The sequence below is a fragment of the Haplochromis burtoni genome, unplaced genomic scaffold (genome assembly GCF_018398535.1).
Source record: "Haplochromis burtoni strain Fernald_Lab_line unplaced genomic scaffold, NCSU_Asbu1 Contig_41, whole genome shotgun sequence".
NCBI lineage: Eukaryota > Metazoa > Chordata > Actinopteri > Cichliformes > Cichlidae > Haplochromis > Haplochromis burtoni.
The window spans coordinates 1,106,883-1,130,585 of NW_024582402.1; the positions used below are offsets into that span (position 1 = coordinate 1,106,883).

The 23,703-nt window shown below is 41.0% G+C and overlaps 1 protein-coding gene across 2 annotated transcripts in view; it reads right to left on the reverse strand.

The window, feature by feature from the left end:
• Positions 1 to 16,634: 16,634 nt before the first annotated feature.
• The window catches only part of epha4b (eph receptor A4b), a 78,684-nt gene continuing 71,615 nt past the window's right edge, over positions 16,635 to 23,703 (reverse strand). The window contains exons 16-19 of one of the 2 annotated variants that reach the window (XM_005920568.2): positions 22,500 to 22,649; positions 22,115 to 22,308; positions 21,071 to 21,208; positions 16,635 to 20,890 (exon numbers count right to left, since the gene is read on the reverse strand). In XM_005920568.2, the coding sequence (XP_005920630.1) occupies positions 20,791 to 20,890; positions 21,071 to 21,208; positions 22,115 to 22,308; positions 22,500 to 22,649 (582 nt within the window). In that variant the 3' untranslated portion in view covers positions 16,635 to 20,790. Of the gene's footprint in view, positions 20,891 to 21,070; positions 21,212 to 22,114; positions 22,309 to 22,499; positions 22,650 to 23,703 lie in introns of both variants that reach the window. The other variant, XM_005920567.2, reaches the window with a different exon arrangement.

Below are 23,703 nucleotides of genomic sequence, written 5' to 3' on the forward strand. Positions count from 1 at the left end.
CCAGAGACACGTATGTATGAGAAAGAGAGACTGTTTTGTTGTCTTTGTGGGTGCATGCGTGTTGCAGAGGTACACTGGAGGCTGTGTGTGTGTGTTTGGAATTTAAATGATGACACCACCTACTGCGGAGTACACTATTGTTCACAAGCATAATACATTCCCTTCACGTTTTCCTTTTCCTCCCCCTCTTTGAGTGTGTTTATGTATTTGTTTTAATCCCATCATGGAAACACAAATCTGTTCACATTGTCACATTAATGATTGTTAGCGCTTACTTTGGGAGCAAAACGCTCCTCCACAAAAAATACAACTTTTTCTTTGGTCTAATCAACATAGCTATACACAGCTACGTGTAAAATATGTGAAACAGCTCGTGGTGATTAAAACAGAGCTCCTGCTATTTTACACTGATTAATGTGTAATGCTGTTGTTCATGTGACTGGGAGCATTGGCCAGCTGTTTGCAGTGAAAAGGCACTGATAAACGAACTGTACACATGCTGTCTGGCTCCAAATGCTAAATAGTGTAGTTACAACTACCTGCTGAACATAGTGAAGGATTTAGTTGCTAAAAACCTGTAAATTTTTCTCAAGAGTTGCTGAAGACTAACTGAAAAGAAACATACGCTTAAGAAGTAATTTATATCTGCCAGATGTGTAAATAGGTAACTGCTTGCTATCAATTCAAGCTTACAAAAGCTTAAAAAAGTGGATTAATTTTCTGTGCATTTTAGTACACAGGAAATTCCCATTTTTGCTCATCAGCAACCCACAATATTTAAGTGAAGACACTGAAAATAAATGTTTTACATGTTCATGGCCAGATACATAATTTGTTTTACTTATCCTTGAGCTACATCTAGAGCCTGATTGGAGTGTGATAAACTGAAATGACTGGGTGCAAATTCCAGGGAGCTTTCCATGGTGTACCAAAGAGTACACAAAGAGCAAAACTTTTTTTTTGTCTTTTGTATAGTCCACTCATTAATTGGAAATAGACAGATTTTGTACCTTTAATTACCAATGGTCCATGAGTTCTAGAGTTGGACAAACTTAACGAATGAACAGCAAGGGCTTTAGGTGGCCAAGAATCTACTGATTAATAAGACAGAGATTGTGTGCATAGGCTGAAGAACCTGCTTGAAGGACAACCGTCTCAGCAGCAGACATCAATCAGGACTTTATGGTACAGTGCCCATGGATAAGTCTCTTTTGACTTCAAGGTACCTGACAGCCTGCTCAGTTGATTAAAGAATTCAGAGATCACGAGAAAAAACATTCTCTTGTCTGGGGAAGATAAAACTTTGCTCTGGAGGGACTTCTGAGCAGCAGGAACAGCAAAACTGGTCAAAAAGAGTGGAGGTTGAATGCAGAGAAACACATGGAGAAAAAAGTGTGCAGATCTCATTAACCCAAGACTGGGTCAGCAGCGTACCTTTCTGTGCGTATTCACTGAAGCATAATGCCAACACTGGCTTCAGGACTGTCGTCAGCATCAGTAGAAAAACATGAACATGGCACTTCACAGATGATAATGCAATCTAATGAATCTGGAGAAGATAAACTCCACAAATTGAGGTGACTTGCGTATACTTACATATGAGGACTCAAGGCGGTATTATTTCCTCTCTGAATTCACTGCATTGCGGATTTAAGGGTAAGCTTAGAGTTAGTATTTATTTCAGGTCATGAGTGATGAGTTTTGGTATCAATGGGTGTGATTGGGATAAGTCAGACTCCAGGGAATGATTAAGAGCCAATAAAAATGTATCATGAGCCAAAACAACCTTGTGTCAATTGAAGAATTGCTGGGTTAGTCTTTGCATGTCATGCAAAAAGTTTTGCCTTCTTGGAGACAAATCTGTTACTCCAGCTGCACACTTTGGGTTAACATAAGTTATGTTATATCGAGAAACCAGAAAATAATGGAGATCACCTTATCACAAGGACTTTTAATTTCTTGCTAAATTACTTAATCATGGGTGAGTGGAATCATTAGATTGCAGTATGCAATATAGTATAAAGCCTTAACGTATGATGTCGGGGTAAAGCCTTAGTGCATAGAGTTTTGCTGAGTGTTGACTGTGTGAGTCTATAACATCAGCGATGCGAGGGCGGTGGGAAGGGTACATTGCTGCCACACACATTTACAATAAAAGTCAGAGGAAACATGCACACACAACGCATTGATTTGTTTGCAGCTGCTGTTTGCTGTTATGGATCGATACAACACAATGACCAAAACCTCTCTTTCTTTTTCTTTTTTCTTTTTGCTGTCATCAAATGAAACATAGCTTATAAGCTCAAAATGTATTAAATTACCTGCTTTGTGAAATAGAACGTTGATGCTTTTTTTTAACTTCAGGTTGGGCTGTTAGATGGGTTTTCAGCAGAGTCAGCTTATTCTAAATAATTTTTCTTGTTCCAAATCTGTAATCTTTCCACACAATTCATTGTCTTGATGCTTTATTCCCATTCCGTCCAACAATCATGCATACAAATAACATGCATTCCCTAAATTTGATCAGGTGTCCTCTCCAGCTTCAACTGTGTGGCCTTAAAATCGGCTCTTACCATCCATCACACTTTACAGCACATCACGCATTATAACAATCTGGGAGCACCTAAGAGAGGCAGGGAAATTCTGAAACAGCTATGGTGGGAGGGAGAGGATTAAAAGGAGCAAAACAGCAAGGGAATGTGTGTGTGTGGAGGGGTGGGTGGAGGAAAAAAAATTGAGGAGTCGGGGGGGGGAAGCATCAACCTTTTCTAATCAATATCCATTTCCCCGGGCTGTCATGTTGTTGCGAGAGTGGCTGTTGCATTACCAAACAGAGAGCGTCTGATCCTAAATAAAATATCACCTTCAATGCAAACCATCCCATTCATCTTCATTTAACAAACGCTCAGCTTTTGGCAATACCTTTTATGCACCCTCCCTGCCACAGTTAGAATGAATATGTCAAAATGACAGTTCCTGGCACCTGCATATGGGAGCATTTCTTCACAGAACAACACTTGACTGTTGGTTTCATTATTGCATTGCAGAATTCATGCAAGCAACATGCAATTTCATTTACAGTTCATGACTTATGAGCATATGAACAGTATATTACATTACAATAGTTTTGCTTTTTTATAATGAATTACTATGCAGCAAATCCAAATTGGTTTTTTTGTGTCTGCAGGGTGTTCAATTCAGTTCAGTTCTTTTAGCGCCCAATCCCAACAACAGTTAAGTTATATTGTAAGGTAAAAACCAAGTAATATTCTGGATAAAACCCCAACCATCAAACGATCCCCTGTGAGCAAGCACTTTGCAACAGTGGAAAGGAAAAACTCCCTTTTAACAGGAAGAATCTAGCAGAAGCAGGCTCAGGGAGGGGCGGCCATCTGCTTCGACTGGTTGGGGAAAGAGAAAAGAAGAAATAGAAGAGAAAAAAAGATCGCAAAGGGAGTCAGGACAAAACACAGACTAAGGGAGAGAGAGAAGAGAGTGAGAGTATGCGGTCACTATTTGCTTTATTGGTAAATTCAGTAAAACACTGTATAACATGCACTTTGTGTCTGTGTGTGTGGGTATGTGCTATAAGTGTCCTAATGACGCAACATCAGTTTAAAAAAAAAAAAACAGTTTGTGCGTATAGCTGCGTATGTGTCTGCTTGTGCATATCGACTCCTTTAAATACATCTCGACTGACAGCTGACCTTATCAGCAGAAAGCAGGACCTAATTTGTGTGATGATAAGTCTGAGAAAAATATCTGAAGGCACAAATTGGCTGTCCCCTCTCTCTCTTTTCCCCTCCTGGTTTTCCCTCTTTTTCTCTCCTTTCTTCCTCCGCTCTCTGTCCATCCTGAGTATGAGGACGGTATTATGTAAATCATCTGACTGTGTATCAAAAAAAAAAGAAGAAGAGCATAATGTCATTACTGACATGCTGTTTGCTTCCGTGATTCTCATGGCTCTCTATCAATAGGGTCTCTGTAGAGGAGAAGAAAAAGAGAGACTCCTTTGGACTGGTTCGTCTCTCTGCTACTGCTCTTGAGTTTAATGTGAATGAGAAGAAAATTGAGTTTTTCGGATGCTGTGCAGCAATTCTGCTCATGTCGCTTGCAGCCTTTCTCTGATTAGTCATCGCAAATGCCAATATCACTGATCAAATTCAGCTGTTATCGTTGTACGCATTAAGATTTCGTTTCTAACAGCAATTTAGCTGATGTCTATCTGCAACTGCACAAGGTTAAAAACTAGCAGTTGCAGCATGGGAATATGCTGAATGTTGCATCTCTAATGAGATTTTGCACACCTGCAGAGCATTTAGTTTGCACAGGGTCCCTAAACCATTCCTGTGTATACCTTCCTGCTCTCCTCATTTGCTCAGTACCTTTCTTCACAAGTAAGCTTAGCACATATTTTTAACAATGTGAAGAAAAGAGCCTCTTCTGGTGGAATTAAAAAAAGAAAACAACTCCCAAAACATTGGTTTGGGTGCATGAAATCAGTTCTGGAAGTCACGTTGAGAATGCAGTGCAGCTGCTCCAAGTGGGATTACGACATGATTTTAATGTTTGTTCAGTATTCCAAGAACAAAACCGCACAGCAGAACCAAATCAGAGTTTGGCTGTAGTTGTAGCAACAGTAACAAAGGACACAATGGAGGCTTAACCGGTTAACGTTAACACAGATTTCAGTTGGGATAAACACTGTGGTCGGGCATCCTGACAGGGGAAGAGTTTAGCTGTTGTTACTCGTGTTTATGTTTACTTAACCTTTTCATCGTCAGCTTTCAGTGCAGATCGAGGTGACTAGAATTTTTTTTTTTTTTAATGTGTGGACACACGAGGTCTAAACTGTTTTTAAGATACACTGCAGACATGAAAAAGAAAGCAAAAGAGCCCTTCATGTATGAAAGCACTCATTTGTCCGTCTTTGTGCTCTCCTCCTCTCTTGTGGCAGCTTGTCACTCTGCACTCTGATCTGTGGAGCAGAGACAGGACCCTGATCCTCAGAGCTGCATCTCCACTTCAAGTGCTGAGGCAAATGACCCGCTATGGGGCAGGAGGGTAGGACAGAGGATTATATGCATGCAAGCACATGCAGGCACACTTGCGCATAAAACTATAAGAGGGCTTGCGAGGTCTGCCCCGAGATGTCATCTCCTCCAGCAGGCAGTTGCTAAGCAGTCCATTTCAGCCTCTAACCCTGCCTGGGGCCAACACCTTTGAATAGAGTACTAATGATGCCTTCTTTATGTCTACGTTTTACTCCCTCTATTTCTCACTGCCTTTATTACTATTTATCTATCATATTTACCCCTCATACTATACTGTACAGTTTTTGCTTTTTCATAGCATTTGTTTATAACACTGCCCGTCGCTGGCCGCACCTGTTCAATATTCCTGTTTGTGAGCATGTCTGTAATTATGTGCACAGCCTCCCATTTGCAGCTGAACACATCTTTGTAAACCTCAGTGTCCATTAACATTGCATTTACTGTCTCTGTATCATTAAGGACCACAGACGTGTGTCCTAGTAAAAGACTAGGACATAAACTGAAGTGATGTAGCCACGGTCAGACTCACATTATTCTCTGTTCTATTTCCATGGCTGCCTGGGAGCCTAAAAGCCTTCATAAATTACACTGTTATTTGGGTCAAACCTCTGTTAGTAAGCACATGGCAGATTTAGAGCCTCAACTGCCTACCCTTAGCTGAAAATTTGAGCTGCATGTGTGTATAACCATGTTACTACACACACACACATGCATGCACAAAAAATGCACTGTTGTAATGATATAAACAATGAACATTCATTCATGTCACACACAGTTCAACAGCAAGAAACAGACGGGGAGAACAGTTTAAATGTTTTTTTGTTTTTGTGAGCAGACCACAAGAGGAGTTGGAGTCAGCAGTTGCACAATGTTTTAGGAACCCATCTTGTGTGGTCAAACATCAACTATCCCAGCGTGTGAGCTCAGTCCATGTGGTTATGGATGGTGTGTGTGTGTGCGCGCATATGTTGGTGGGCCTCCAAAGTCGCTGTTAGTTTTCCATGACATTTTACAAACCCCATGCTTGTGGTTTTACACTTCAAAAACCCACCGAGAGTTATTCCTCTCTCAAACTTATAATTTGACTGTCCTGCTGTTTTTTTTCTTTATACCTCATTTTCTTCAATTCTACTCAAGCTGCTCTGTGATTGTGTGCGTACTACTATGAAATGAATGGGATGATTTAACTGAATAGGTTGTCTGAAAGCTACATTGGCTTATTACTTAAACATTGTTAGTCACTGTCTATTAAAAAAAAACGTAACCAGAAGGCTGTTAAGATCATGTTGCCATAGCTGCAGTACACAGACAGCTTTCGGGTGCAGCACTGAGTTGTAGGATGTCAGAGAGCAATACATAGTTGGGGTAAAATGTGCATTTTAAAATGACTTTTTGGATACAGGAAATCATTTGCCACCTGTGTGTACAGGTAAATTCATTAGTATATCTTACTGATTTTAACATTAAGGTTGGAACATGTTCATGAATGCTGGTTTTTACCAGGTATAATGTTTGTAATATTAATCACTAGTTTGCCATGTTAACAATTAGCCCTAAACAAAAGGTTAGCATGTCTTCTTTTCTGTTGACCGCCCCTATTAAGAGTCACCACAGGATCATCTACCTCCATCTCACCCTATCCCTTGCAACTTTTTCTGTCACACCATTTCTCTACATGTCCTCCTTCACAACATCCATAAATCTTCTCTGTGGTCTTCCTCTTTTCCTTCTGCCTGGCAGCTCCATCTTCAACACCCTTTGTCCTTTATGTGCACTATCCCTCCTCCGCTCATATCCAAACCGTCTCAGGCTTGTCTCTCTAACTTTGTCTCTAAATCAACCAACCCGAGCTGTCCCTTTGATATACCGGCTTCTAATCCTGTCTATTCTGGTTGTTTCCAATAAAGGTTAGCAGGTATTTACCAAAGTATTCAAAATTTTGACCTGACTGTGACAGAACCAGAGCAGTAGATCTGGGGCCAGCTAAAAATTAGGATTCTCACCTGAGACAGGAAAACTTAAAACCAGCAAGATGCCAGTGTGTAGATGTTATGTTGTTTTAACAGTTTCCTTCTTCATCCAACCTGTAATCATTTTATATGCAAGAATCTGAAGATTTAAATTCTACTTAGGTTTAATGCTTGCAATAGCTACTTTGCGACAAGTGACATTTTTAAAAAAGTTATAATATAAACAAATAAATGAATAAAACTTTTTTTTTTAATTCCTTTATTTATGTATTTTTTTTTTTTGCAGGGAAGTCAGTTTAGGTACTTTTTATACTCAAAATTTACATTTCCAACACCATTTTGATGAGCTCTGATTAGCAGCACCTCTCAGCCATGCTTTCCTTTTAAGGCACTTTGCAAATTCCCAGAGCCATCACCAATCAATCAAAAAGTAGACATGCCCACCTGTCAGTGATGGCCGTTATGTTGATGACAAACTGTAGGGAGTAGGAAGAAGAGGAGATATGAAAGAGGAAAGCAACCAAATCAAGGTAGTGATAAAGAAAAAAATGCATCCATACACCCCAAAACTTCACCAAATCCTTCATGTAATCAATCATAGCTCCTGACAGAGTAAGAATAATACCACAGCATGGAGACAATTGTGTAACAAAGGCAGCTTTCCCAGCCTAATGATGTCTCTCAGCTTCAAATGTTTCCAAACTGACAGTAAAATGTTGAGAGCGTTCCATTTAAAACTTTGGAAAATTTGACAGACCACTCCACATGTCTGGAATATCATATTGTGGTAGCTACCCAACGTTCTTCAAAGGATCACAACTGTAACAAAGAAGTACTTTATGTTGGCTCTGATACTTTATTTAATTGGGATTCTGGTGTGCTATGACACAATCGAAAGCAAAACAGTAACACTGCAACAGCTGCTTCTGCAACACCGTTACTCCATAATCATTCCAGATGGGGAAAAAAAAAATGATTGTAGCAGCTGATGAAAATGAAACAATAAAATAAAAGCAGCGTGTATATCCAGGCTAATGCACAGAACACAACCATATTGTTTTAATGCCTATTTTGCTGTTAAGACATTACAGAGGGCCGCAGATAACCTTGTTTAATGGGCTACAGAAATGCAAATAGTCATTTGTTGGCCCCACAGGTTCTGCAAATCCATTTAATTTAGAAAACAATACCTTTTGGATGCTCCAGCAGTAAAACTGCTTCCCCTGGCCCAGCCCCAGCACAAGGAGGGGGTTGCTCCTCCCTGTAACACCAAAGCTTGATTGATGGCACTTGAAGAGCTGTGTTTGATTATACGGGATAGGAGAAACACATAAATACGTGGTGTGTACAAAAGAACTCTAATGTCTCTGCACCTCACAAACACATGTACACATGCAGGCATCAGACGTAGGAAATCATGCAATGTACTGCAATCAGCCGTCAGACACACACACACACACACACACACACACACACACACACACACACACACACACACACACACACACACACACACACACACACACACAGTTTACAAAATGATTTTGCAGCTAGGCAGAAGCAGGCTTGTGCATTTCTGAGTAGGAAGATGTTAGACGTATGTTTATGTTTAAATAAATAAGGCCTCTAGAAACACCATCACCCCGCATGAGTCACTGGATCACTCCATGGTTCGTGTGTGTTTATATTTCATAGATCAGAACATGTCATCTTGCTACACTAGGATTAAATTGCGATTTTCATCATTTTTCTGTGTCGATAGAGAGCACGGTCTGAGCGAGAACAAGCTCACCTTTGGTTCGACTCCTATTTGAGTCAGCCAACAGCAGTTCAGCATGTCAGATCTGCCATGCATTAAACAGTGATTTCCACATCTGTAAAGGATTATGTGGTCAATATTATCTCAGTCCTTCCAAACCCCTCCAAGTTTTTCTTCACCTTTTTTCTTTTCCCAAACTCAAATGTTATTTATTTATATCTGCCTCTGCTCCATTTCGAAATCTGTTACTGATTTGGAGAAAGGGGTTCAATAAGGCAGAATTCGTGCTGATTTTGTGTTTCTTGTTAGCTGTTTGGCTTGAGTCAAAATAAACAGCATTAGAAAATTCTTCAGTTTTTTGTTTTATTTGTGATAATCATGGATAGATTACAAGGCGGTCAACTCCACTGCACGGTCTCTCTTCTTAGGGGGTAGTGCCTAGTTTCCACCATCTTTATGCCTTTTTGCCTTTTTATTCATTTAGATCTTGCTATATTGCAGTATTGCAATATTTAAGTTTTGCAGTTAAGTGTGATGCAGGCTTTTCTAGGAGATTTTCTGGGTAGTAAAAGGACACAAACAGGTAAGAACACGGCTGATGAACACTGATCAAACAGGTAAGCAAAGTAAAAGGCTTGAGCTACACTACCACATGAGCAGGATAACAATCTGTGGTGGATTGGTGGAGACTGGGTTTAAATATTGCATCGACTGATGATGGAAAACAGGTGAACCTGGCAGGGGTTTCCTGAGACCACACCCACTACTACAATAGATCGATTGTTCACACCTAAATTCACAGAGACAGGAGACAAAAAGAGGGGGAGAAGACTGAGAGTGGCCACGACAAGTCTTCTTGTCACTGCAGAGCCTTTGCCTCCGTGTAGTTTTTATCTCAGTGTTTCTCTGTTAAATGATTTTCATTGCTTTATCAGTGAAACTCTACTATTTGCTGAAGGAAAAAAGCTGAAATCACAGCCCTGGCAGCATCCATTTTCTTGTTCTACTGCATTCACAAGAACTTGTACACACACTCAGACCATGACGCAGACATACACCCGGGGTGGCGTCTCGTTCTTGTGGCTGATGAGAGCAGGCATGATGGGAGTGAGGCATGTAATGAGATTTATAGAGCCGGGCTCACTTTTCAAATTCAATCAGGAACTTTGATTACTGATGAAAATTTGAGACAGGAAATCGCTTTGATAGCAAACTAAAACCTCATGAGACAGAAGAGCACTGATGTGTGCATGTGTGTTCAGACCCGGGGAATACTGAGCCTGTCTGAACTTGGCCATATTTGATTAGAGCGAACACACGCAATGCAATCAAGAGCTGCAAAGCAGGAACTTCTGTGATTTTTGCCAATGACTGATGAAATCTTCCTCGTGGATCAGATTTTATCTACTTCTCCCATTTTGGCTGCACAAACTCAAATACTCAAAGTAAATAAATAATGTTAAATGAAATTCCGTAAAAAGTCTAATAACTATACTGAATATTTTTAGTTCCTGTGAGAGTTTTTACTGTTTGAGTTAATCTAACCACCTTTTAAAATAAAATAAAATAAAATAAAAATGTGGCCCATTTTGTGGAACAGAATAATATTTTTCCACTTATTTCTGCCATATGTCTGCTAAAATCTGCTCTTGCCCTTTGTTTTTTTGTAGCATCCTGAGTAGGCGTATTGGGGAAGTTCTGGATTTGCAGGAGCAAATTAAGGACGGTGAAAAAATATTGTGCTCATGTTGCAATAATGACGCGTTATGCTTTTGTGCCATTATGGTTGAATCTCAGTTGCTCAATTTGTGCTTTATTTCACTTCACATTATAGCAGAGCTGTGACACTATTACTTCAGTGGGTTAGTGGGTTGATGAGAATCGTGTTAGCACAGAATTTGACATGTGCAGAATAAAAAATTTGCTTTTTGGAAAAGAAAAGCTCGACAAGGCATTGTTAAAGAATGACTTAGTCCCATTGGTGAAGTAAAAAAAAAAGTCTTATAACTGATAATATTATATATAAAATTGATCTCTTTGCCTGACCCTTGGCCGAGGTGGTGGATCTATCGATGTTTGCTCCTCTGTGTTATATTAATGGCTGCTGTTGCACATGAGGGGACACTAACCCACACCTGACATCATGACGGAGGAGCCCAATTACCATTCACAGGGGAATGTGTTTCCATGTGTTCATGTGTGTCTGTGGATCACAAAAAAAAGACAGAGAGGGAGAGGGACAGAAACAAAGGCAAAGACTGGAGATGAGAGATAGAGTGCTTGTGCATGTATGTGATACAAATATGACAGGCTCATCAGTCACCAATGGCCTTTTAAAGTGTTCTCCATAGGGACATCTGACCTTTTCACATGATGCCAATAGCAGCTGCATGATGAATCAATCCTGTAAACCTTTGGCTCCTGGTAGCCTCTGTTATCCAGAGTAAATATGTGAGATGACATTCCGCCTGCAGAGACACCTGGAGACTAAAGCCCAAAGTTATGGATCTGCCTTCAATGGTGAGAGGAAACCCATGGTGATAGCAGTAAGACAGAAAGAGGCAATGAACCTCAAAGAGAGAGCTCCATGTGGAGAAAAGTTTTGGATGGATGGGTGGTTGTATAGATGGATGGAGGTGAGGGGAATTAAAAAGCTATGAGAAAAGGGAAAAAGCAAGGAGAGGAAGATAATGGGGTAGTCGAGGTCAGAGAACTGGCCACAACCTTTCCGTCTGTCTGCACAGGATGGATTGGAAGGGGGAGGAAAAAATGGGGATGCACAAGGGCAGCAGGAAGATTAAGAAGAGGGCAGTGGGAGGAGATAGATACTGAGGAAATGGCGAACAGGGCCTGCATTTTTTGCATGTCACGCCTTGTGTGAGTGTGTGTGTGTGTCCGTGTGTGTAGCGATGGTTGAAAGGGGGAGACGGAGTGAGCGAGCGATAGGGGAATATGGAGCCCAATATGATGGGCTAAATGAGGTGTAATGGTGGTAACATAGAGTGACAGCAACTGGGCCAGTGCATTAAGGGGTTAACCAAGGCCAGAAGTCACTGACCTTCCCTTTCCCCTGAGACAGAATTATCTCTCAGTAAGGAACACACACACAGCACACACACATTGATAATGAAGATGTGGTTGCTGGGCTGCTTTATATTGCCATTCAAGAATGTTATGATGGGAATTTCACCAGCGCTATCACCATTAGAGCAGAGCTAGGGACAAAAAACCCCAAAATAAAACACCTTTGGATTTGCCAGCCATGCATGGATTTTATGGTAGGCTGATACTCACCAAAACAAAATTTTGTACTGCACCCTTTGGTACACATACAGAAAAATAACCCTTCACAATACTTTCATCTACACATCATTTGTATTTTTTCTTGTTCCACTGAAGTCTTATATGGAAAAAAATATATTAATAAAGCTGACTGAATTTCTTTTATCTGAAACCTGTAAGTAGTATGTGACAGACAAAACACAGACTAAATCCTCAGTATTTCTTCTAATATAATAATATACCTGGACGTTACTTTAAGTTAGTTTCCTTATATATGATTTTAAACTGTTATATTAAATGTGATTTAGGCAAAGATTGTTAAAAGAAAATCTGCAGGTAATGTATATAAGTCCCCCAAGCCAACAACATCAGAAATCATGTGTTAGAAACCAATAATAAAATATTCAAAATGAACAATAATGAGATAATGAGTTGTAGGTTACATCTGAATATAACATATAAAAACTTCACCTCATCACTGTGGCTTTGGCTCAGGTGGTAGAGTGAGTTGTCCACTAATCAGTACTGGAGGTTTAATCCCTGAGCCAAATCTTTTGGCCAGACAGTGAAACCACTGAACCCAAAGTGTCTCCCATTGGCAGGCAAGCACCTTCCCTCGAAGCTACCATTGCTCTCGCTCTCGCTGCGGCTGTGTGTGTGTGTGTGTGTGTGTGTGTGTGTGTATTTGAGAGAGAGTGAGAAAGAGAATGGGCAAAAACACTGTAGAGCACTCAGGCTGTTATGGTAAAAACGTGATATAAGCGCGGTGCATTTACTACTAATTGAGAATTTAATTAAAATGGATATATGGAAAACATAGTTTGCCATGTTAGTTTATCCAAACAATACACTTATTATTATAAATCATACTTGTATTAGTATGATTCATAAAACATGACTTAATGTTTTATGAATCATACTATGAGAACTAATGAGATACCAGTAGAAATATTGCTTTAAGTTTGTTTTTAATTGATGTTTGTTTTGAAATTTTACTAACAAGCACTGCTTGCCTTGGTTGTTCTCACAGAATGCATTTTATATAAAAATCTCTCTCTCGTCCCCTCTGGGGTAATATATGTTTGTTCTTCAAGCTTGGGTCCTCAACCTGAGGCCTCAGCGTTTGAGGGTTCTGTGCAGTATCTTAGCTTTTCCTATGATTGCACGCTTCTGGACAGAAACCTCTGACTGGCCTGGAGCTGTTGGAGTCACTCTTATAGTTTTGACAATTTTTCTGGCTTTTGTGGTTGCCATTCCCATGTCTATCACAAATGCAGTTTTCTGCTTCTTATTGCCCAACACTATTTCTTGTTGGCTGGCCAGCAGTTGCTTGTCTGTCTGGAACTCACCAGGGGTGTTTGGGGACATCTAGTCTGTATGTGGCACCAATGTTCCTGCACACTATGCCACCTGCTTGGCTTGGTTGTGCCTCTCAGTGTATGCTTTCCCAACTAGCTTCTTACATGTTGCTACTATGTGGTGGGTTTTTTCTTGTACCTGCCTCTGTGGGTCTGATGTTTAAGGCCTATTCTTGTGCTGCCATGATCAGAGCCTCTGTACTATCCTTTACATTGGCTTTTTCTAGCTACTTGTAGGATTTCTTGACATCAGCCACTTCTTCTGTCTGTCAATGCTACATCCCATGCAGGGGCTTGGTCATCCATGATAGTTCCTCCTCCTGTTGCTCACCGTCAGTCTTCAGCTGTTTGAGGCTTTCTTGAAACAGCTCATATCAGGGGGCCATCTTAATGATGTGTTTGGGGATGCTCAGTGTTTCATCCTGGATTGTGGCTCTTATTTTTACCATTCAACTGGTTTCTCAGCCCCTTCTGGAAGTATTTGGCTATGGATAAGATTTGTGCATCTTTATCATGGTACCTGTTGTGGGAAGCCTAAGTACTTGACGTCGTCTTATATGTTTGCTATTGTACCTCCTGGTAATTCCACCCTTTCAGTCCAGATCACCTTCCCTATCTTGCCAAACATTTGTCCACACCTATGAGTCCAAATGACATCCCGATGACCTTGCTGTAGATCCTGGTGAGGTGAATCAGTCAATATCTTGTTCACTCCCAGCATACAGTTCGATGTCATTCATGTATAGAAGGTGGCTGATGGTCGCATCACTCCTGAATCTGTTTATGTAATAGTGGGGACAGTGCATCACCTTCATTTGTCTTCATTTGTTGATGATTTGTGCAGTTGCCTTGCAATTGGCATCCAGTCCTTAGGAGTCCAATTGGGTTTCTGATGAATGCTATTAGTGCACTATTAGCCTTGTATAATGCCAAGTACCCCAATATCCATGTCTGTCATATAGTCTAAGGAGCTTGGAGAGAAAAGTGTCTGGACTTCTTTAAGTTGATTCAAGCAACTTAAAGAAGCAACTTAAAGAAGTCCAAACACTTTTCTCTCAAGGCTCCTTAGACTACCATGACCTGGATGACTGAGACCCTTCACAGACATACTGTCTGTCATATACTTTTGTGTAATCAATCTAGGCGGGGGTCAAGTTGTTCCAATTGATCTTAGAGCCCTGTTGTACTGCTTTATCAACCAGGATCTGGCTTGGTGTTATTTCCAATATCTGAGAGGAGCTTCTATGTTGTTGTGAGGGAGGTAATCGGCTGCCGTGATCAGGATTGTTTTGCCCTGTGTTAACCAGTCTGGCTGAGTAGCTGCTGTTAGTAGTTTCCTTATTTGTGGTGCTAGGCGACCACTGACTTCTGTTAACTACTTTAGCCAGTAGACATGAATCATGTTAGGTCCCGGTGCTGTCCAGACCTTCATTACGGAGACTCATTGTTGGATGTCTGCCTTTTTAATGTCACTCCGACTCATGGAAGGTGCTGTGATTGGATCTTAGGTCCACCAGCCACTTGGCGCTGGTGTTGTTTGCCATCACTGTTGTAGATATTTTATTGTCCTTCCTTTTCATCCAGGACCTGTCTCTCATGTGCCCATCTTCTTCCTTAATAGTGGCTTCCAGCCTTCTTCTCCATGGGGAACTTTCTCTACATGCATGCTTTATATTATATCCAAGTGCGGCTAGGATTACTGTGGCAATATATATGAGCTCATTGGTTTCAGTGTTACTGACAGTGGGGATGGTGTGTAGAGCAGTGTTCACATCAGCAAGCATCTACTGTAATGGGACTCACTATCAGTATATATATCAGCCTCGATAGTGTAGTGATAGCAACATTACTGTCATTACTGTCAACACATACAAGGCCAAGGCTGAGAATATGGAATTAATGGAATACCAGCCGACCCAATGAGATGCGTTTTATGCGATACGTGACAACTATAAATGAACCGAAAGCCATCATCTACACCTGCCCAGAAGCACCTAGTAGCTCAGTTCAATAAGTAAAATAAAACGTTAGATGAATGCTGGGACTGCATTTTTTTTGTATATATAATATTTGTAAGTTTTTTTCAATCTTCTCTGGGATCTTCTCTCTGAGGGAGCAAGACAAGCAGGAAATGTGTTGAGGGTGGGAATGGATATTTGTATATGTGTGTGCCTGTATTTCTGTGTCTATATGTCAGGTTGGGTGTCAGCGCCACCTCTCTGGGGACATCTTAGGCCCTCCAAGGTTTGGAGGCCTATCTCCCCCTACCACCACTTCCCCTGCCAGTGGCGGACTCCCTCAGACATCGGTGCGTTGGTGGTTCTTTGTGTCCGGGGATGGGCGTCCAGGTACACACCGGCTCACTCCTTGGCGGCCGCTTATCGGGGCCTGGAGCCTGGGGCTCGCTCGGGCCACTTCGGAGGTGGGGTGCCCCCGGCCTCTCGGCCTGGGGCTCGGTCACTCAGGCACGGCTGGCTGCCGGCGGAGCTCACGGGCGCGTCACTGCAACTCCCCCTGGCTTCTGCTCCGCGGCTGCTGAGTGAGCCCTCATCTGGGACTCTCCTCAGCTCTTTCTGGGACAGTGGCGCGGCTGCCCCTCTGTTGGTCTTCCTTGGTCTCTTGTGTTCTGGGGGCCTCTGGATGTCTGGAGTTTTGATCTCCTCCATACCTGCTTCATGCCCTGGAGGACGGGGCTGTGGCCCCCCCACACCCTCTAGCAGATCATTACATGAAGGAACCTTTTAAAAAAAAAAAACAAGCGCGTCCATGCTCACAGGTGTACACACGGGTGATCACACCCACAAACTACACCCTTTTTGGCTCCTACCTCAAAGCACACTGTGTTCTGTTGATCTTATGTGCTGCACAATAATGTTTAATATTTAGTATTTACTGTCATATTCCCATATATCATTGTGATGTTGTTTATTCTATTACTCTTGTTCTCTTCTGCTTGTTTTCTTTTTTCTTTCTCAGCAGGTGATCCAGGTGATTGATATATGCATTTTTTTTTTTTTTTCTGCTCATTCTGTTGGTTTTTGTCTTTTGCCCTTCTCCCCCGTCCCTCTTCTCAGCTGTTTCTCTTTCCCTCTTTCTTTCTCCCCTTCTTTCCCCCAGTCAAGTCTGTCCCGTATTCAATAATAAAAAAAAATATAAAAAAAAAAAAAAAAAAAGGAAATGTGTTGAAGAAAAAGACACTGCAGGCTTCAGGTGAGAAATTAGAAATATTAGCATATTTATTACAGCGACATGAAAGACATTAAAATGCCTACACCCTTTACAACAAGCAACGCAGAGGAAATTGGCATGGGGACAAATAAGCCTTGTATGATGGCCAAACAAAGAGAGAGAGGAGGACAAAGAGGGAGATAGAGAGAGTGCTAAAAGTCTCAGATGAGAATCACTCATTAACATTTACGATACAGACTTTGTGGAGAATGGATACAAACACTGTATTTAAGTTCAAGCAAACCAGCCCACATAGCTAACCTTGACATGGTGAAAAGTGATAAAAACCAGGGAGTTCAGAGTAGAAACCAAAATGATTTCTTCTAAAGTGAGAGTGCTGATGAATAAGTGGGTCAAAAAGAGGACAATGTCAACAATTCACCATTCTTTTGCAGGCAGTAACATAATGTTAAAAATGCAAGAGGAATTTGGCACTTATAAAGAAAAGAACTGAAAGCCAATCATATTCATAATTTGCAAATAAATAACAACACTGTGATTTTCCCCGTCCACTTTTACAGGTCTTCATGTGTGACGGTTCTAATAGTATCTACTTAAAGGTATGGAAGTTATGATGGTACAGTTTGAGGGGGCCTCTGGGATGTTATAAAACCAGGGTGTTAATGTGAGGTCACCTTAATAACACAGATAAATACACTTTACTCTCAATATCCCCTGTATAGGGCAACAAAACAGAAAAATAGCTCAGAAAATAAGGCATCTAAAAGGCCAGCGGTCACGGGTAGTCCGCTAGAGTGAAATCATAGAGTTAGCAAGAGTAGAATGAACAGTTTCAAACTCTGAATTTGCATCTGCAGCTTATGCTGAAAAAAGCAGAACAGTTTGTCACGCCTCTATTTCACTAGTACTAAAACATTAGGGCCGAACAACACAATTAAAAAAGCAACTTTTCACTGGCAGCAGAGTGGCTCAGATTTTATAACTATCAGGCCTGTCTGGATTTCCCTTCTAGCATGGTGCATGTTACTAATTATATTTTTGAAATGTTAGACAAACGTAGGTTTCTACTTCAGAATAACAATATGCTAAATTACAACCACCAGGGGCACATTTTATCTGTTGTAGATAACTAATCAATTAAATTTACAGGTTTAGTCAGAGGCGGTACAAAAAATGAAGATAGCTTCTGGGTCCGAAAAGGACTTTAAATCTACATTCTATTTATTGGCCACTGGGGTTGATACTGGTGGTTGCAAAAACACTTCCAGTCTTGTAGGAGTTGATAGAAAAATGTCACTCTGCTCTAACCTCAGGGGACAGTTTCCTCAGTATGAGGAACGGTGACTCATTTGAAGGCATACTGAATACAATGAATAGCATAATTCATTATTATTATTCAGAATATGATCACTGGCTAATGACATGTGATTGACAAGCCATTAGCAAATGAGAGTGTGGTTTTCCCTCATTAAATCCAGTTTAAAAATGCCAAGATGACGATGAGGTAAACACACACCTTGGGGCTTCAAAGCAGAACTTCACGCACAAAAGTATGTAAGCACATTGGCTACGTCCATCTTTTATACCGTCTATCGCCTTAGCTAAGGTCTCTCTTGGCTAATTGAGTTTCCAGGTGACTTCCAAAGCCACATGTACTGATTGGACATATACATGTACTGGATTTAAAATACCCTGTAACTCCAGAAAATAAAGAAATTTAGTAAGTAAAAGATGTACTTCTTAGCCTTTGAAGTAAAGTCTTGTTACAAAGCTAATAGATAAGCTAACAGTCACAGCTCACTTACATTAGTTCCGACAAACATGCTGCAGAAACCATTTCTTACACTTTTACTCTTTTGCTCTTGACTTTAAGGAAGCAGCATTACCCTTCATACTCTTCACCCTCTAAGAATACTCTTATACCATGCAAACTACTGCAGCATGTATAGAAATGCAATGCTTGACAAGTCTGCTAAGCTCAGCTATCATTTCTAGGGTAAGGAGAGAGCAAATGTTCAATCTGTGATATCAGATCCAAGTTTAAATGGAGGATTTTTCGTGTTAGACTTTTCGTCCTTCCCTCTCCTGAACAAGCATCTTTTTAAAATTGTGTTGTATGCAGTCCAAGGTCAAAAAAGTGCATGTAACGACTCTTTAAGGTGGATATGCAAATGAAGCCAGTGTATCAATAAAGAAAGTCCATTCTACTCATCCTAACGCTATAGTAGAAACTGCAGTCACTCTCACCTGTCAATAAAAGCTGAAGCTTTGCACCATGCTACATTCCTTTGTTCAGACCAACGTATCACCTTCACCTCTGTATGACCCACCCCTGAATGAGAACTTCAGAAATCTCTTTTTCACAATAAAAGTACATCATAGTCATCATCATTGTTATCATTACAAACATTCTAACATTGGAAATCAACACTGTACATATTTTACACTATGATACAATCATATATTCTGTACTTTATGCCACTGTTGGTCCTATGGAGTACCACAAATATTAAAACTGGGTGCAGAAATACACTAAAAGCGGGTTCAGTGCCATTATTACAGTGTACACAAAGAGGGTCCCTTCATATATTACTGTATAATTATTGTGATAGTTATTGTGATAAGCCGCAGTTTCCTTCTAATACAGAAAAAAATGCTTCTTTAGGTTATGGGTATTTCTTTTTAAATAAGGGTGTTCAAAATGACAGATACCAGGGAAGTGATAGAATACAACACGCACAAATCATCTTTCTTTTTTTTAAAGTCAAATTTACCCTCTTGTGGTGGCACCGCTGAAAGTCAACACTGCTTCTATTTCATTTTGCTGAAAAAGGGTCCAATGCTTCTTTTCATCAAGCAGACTATTTGGAAAACACAAACCACTGTAATTATTCTAACTGGCCTTGTGTAACCATCCAGCCACGGGAACTGATGAAAGAAAACCATAGAGTTGGAATGGTGGGTCGTTATTTAGATGAACATTTCAAAGTTACTGTACATGGCACAACACTGGAAAAACAAGTCATACGTCCTTAACAGTGTCAAGTCTGTCATGACATCTGTCCTGACATCTGTCTGCATCAACTTTGCTCTTCACAAAACACTATAAACCTCTTAACATACCTGAAATACTGGAAGGCAAACTTCTGGGCTGAAGTGTTTGCAACAACACCATACTATAACACCTGTGATAGACTGCTGTTTGGAAAAGACGACGGAAGAGTAACATTTTCTCTGTGCTAACTGCACCGTAGCTGTTTCTGCTGTATTTTCTGCTGTTAGTTAGGTTGTACTGTAAATGCAAGAGTACTTGCAAACATGCACTGGGTATAGTTTTTATGGAAGTGTGTCTGGGAGCAGTCACTAAGGAAGCCCTGGTCTTGGTCCAATACACTATTTAAAAACTAATCATAGTTCCATCCTATGTGAGCTAGCAAATCTATATCCCTCTCTATCCCTAAAGGTCCAGTTTTTCAGTTCCCCTCTCCCCAAACCCAAACATTCATTTCATTCAAAATCTTGGCTCATTCACTGGCTTTCTGTGTACAGAGAGCAATGCAAGGGGCCACACGCGTACTAAGTAATTACGTCTGTTAAGGTTGAGCCTATAAACCTCACCAACAATACAAACTTTAGGTCCATCTCTATGGTTGTGAGACACACAGCCCATATAAACATATATCTACACATGTACATACCATCTGACCCTTTTTAAACTCTTCAAGGTGAAAACTCAAAGCCAACAAAATGACAGAAAAAAACAACTGTACACCTAACAGACAGTGATATTATATTCTAATTTGTTTTTTTGTCATTTCTTTTGTTTAAAGTCTTTTCCCCTCCTGTTTTGTTGAGTTGACACGGTGTGAAATGATCAGGGATGCTTCAAGTGCAGCCTTGCAGTTGGAAATGTGTCTCTTTGATGCTCCATAATGGTGACCGTATTGCTGGGACTCTGAGAGCTAAAGCCAGAAGTGCCCACCAAGGATGGTACAAATGGGGAAACTGCGAGAAGGTGAAGGAGGCAAACGTCCATGTCGTCTCCATCTTAATGTGTCTCAAAATCCAAGAAGGCCCAAGCACAGAGCTTACATCACAACTCTGTTGCTGTGGGGAAACTCTTAACAGGGGCATCCAGTTTGACTTTGTCTCCTCGTGTTTCTCTAATGTTGAAAGTGTTATACTTGGACGTGCGTCCCCTGGGTCTGCAGGCTCTGCACACTGGACAAAATCTTCTTCTGGTGGCCAGCCAGGGACACTCCCATCTTAGCCAGTTCACTAGATGGAAAACACAAAAAAATACAGGCAAAGTATTACGAAGCTATTTTGTTACGAAGAAAATGCATCTGTTTTACATTTAAAATACCAAGTTTCATGTCCAATTCACTGTCTTCACATTCAAATGACACCAAAGTAGATTGTGTTATTACTCATGCTGAAAATCCTGTAAGTCTGCACCTGACACTGATGTAAAGGATAGAGTCCAAGCTGACATATCCAGCACTGGAAAAGTTCTCCTTGTAGTGGCCCATCTTGATAGCATCTAACCACTCATCCACTGTATTAACACTGAACTCTGGCGTGGACGGGTCCTCCCTGCTGGGATTAAAAAAAAAAAACACAAATACAAATTCAATGAAGCTTTGGCCGGTTTATGGCTAGAAAAACAGTTTGTTGTCACTGCCGAAGTCAATAATTTGTGCTTGGACACAGATGCGTAAAAATAAAAACTATTCGCATCAGTCTTGGTTCTGCCGACAGAATCATTATAATTCTGCAATGACCGCAGCACGACAGCCTCAAATCCCCGCTGAAAAGAAAAACATAAACTTTAAACCCAACCATTAGCGGGTAAGTATGATTAATGCTGCCCTCACCCCAGAGCAAGCTTGTGTGGTATTACTTGTAAAACCCTTGACTTGTTTGCTTGCTTTTTTTTCTTATAAATTGTTAGAAATGATCTATTTGTCATTGCACACTCAAAGGTAACACAATCTTTTTTGCTAAAAGAACTTACAATATTCACTTACATAGTGCAGTATATGCTTTTGTGTAAGCCCGTGTAAGTCTTTTCGTCTTGTTACATAGTTCTCTGAGTCTGCTGTGTTCTGCCTTTTTTAGAGGGGCCTGCATTTGTTTTTTTCTGTTGAGTATGCCGGAGTGGAAAGGGATTGGAACGTCTGCATGCTGTTTTCATTCTGAGGGTTAGCTAAATGCCTGAAGTTACAAAATGCAAATGCACAAATAATTATATTCAGTGGATGAGTGCAATATAACTGGGGATTAGGGGCATCTACACTGAATGTGAAACAAGCACGCGAGTCTGTATCAATACATTTCCATTTCATAAATACGGCTTTGTTTATAAAAGATAATAATGTTCTTTCATGTCACCTCATTTACTGCTTTGCACTTTGTACCTCTACTCTACAATTTAATCCAGGCGTGCCAAGATTTATCAGTGAAATTTGCCGTCATAATTCACATCTTTCTCTCACTGACCATGCTGAGCTGTTTGCCAGCTCTCTGAGACTGGCTGGGTTTCTGATGAGCTTGTCCAGGATTGTGACAATCTGTGCAAACTTTGGCCTGTCGCTTCGCCCCTTCTCCCAGCAATCCAGCATGAGCTGGTGCAACACCACAGGACAATCCATAGGAGCAGGAAGACGGTAGCCTTCATCTATTGCTTTGATCACCTGCAGGGAGAGAGGTATCGAGTTCTGTGATCAGTACTATACAGGAAAAATGTAAAATGTGCAAACTTGTTGTTATAGATAGGAATTTTACTGAAGACTGAAAAAGTAGCTCTTTATAGCTGGCAGCACTGTGTAAGTGCACTAATTTGATTAACATCGAACCTGAGACCGTGTGTTTATGTGTGACTCACATCCTGGTTGGACATCTCCCAGTAGGGTCTCTCTCCATATGAAATCACCTCCCACATGACAATGCCGTAACTCCACACATCACTTGCTGAGGTAAACTTCCTGTAGGCTATTGCCTCTGGAGCTGTCCATCTGATGGGGATCTTCCCTCCCTGTAAATGGTCCCAGAGGCAGTCAGCATTTATTCACATACTGAATATCAGCCGCTCTGGGCCCACTGCATCGTGCTGCCAATAATAGAGTGAATACTTCAAGGCTGTTGTATTAGCGCTGTAATAAATCAAGAAACAGCAGAGTACTGTAGAGGAGAGAAAACAAATTATAAAATGGTTGCTGCAAAGAAGCCTGGTGCAGTGCTGTTTTTAGGAACAGAGCAGGAGAGGTTATACACTAAGCAGCGCTCTGCTTTAATATGACAACAGGGGTTAATGTTTGCTCCAGTGTTTGTTCTTATACTTGTCTTTCTTCTGTTATCTTTTTTTCCCTGCACCACCGCCCCTGCCTTTGTCGTCAATCCTCAGATCAAAAGGATTCATATAGCCCACTGTATACACACAATAGGCAGCAAGAGCTCTCGCTCTCTTTCACTCTGACACACACACACAGACACATTGTACCTCTATAGGCTCCGTTCAGCTTTTTAACATGCGGCAGCTGCCTCTGCACCACCTAGCATCCCCCATCTCTGCTCGGTCAAAGTCAAATAAAAGGCAAAGCTTCCAAGTCACTCTGCACTGTACTTTTGTTTCCTCCACCTCTGTACACACCTACTGCACCCCTTTATCTCCCCCCTCCTAACTACGCTTACTCCATCCTTCTGCCACCTTCCCCCCTTTCTCTCGCTCTCTGTTCTCTTCCTGAATCATCTTCGTTTTCAGGCTCTACAACCCCCACCTACTCACCCCTGCACCCCTCAGTGCCTGCAGCTCTCCATCTACGTCTCCTGACATCAGTAGGAGTTTGTGTGTGATTGCAATAGAGCAGTCAGCGGCTGATACACTCCTCCCAGGGCAATGCTAATGCCATATTAAAAATAACATCCAACCCTTCCTATGAATATGAATAATGCCATCTCCTTGTGGACATTTTAGATGAGTTACTCCGCAGTGGTTTAACTTACTGACATTTAAGTTTCTCCATTCTCTCCGAACTCAGTGAGAGGATGCTCTCGTTGCCAAAGACTGCTGTGATTTGACTTGACAGCAT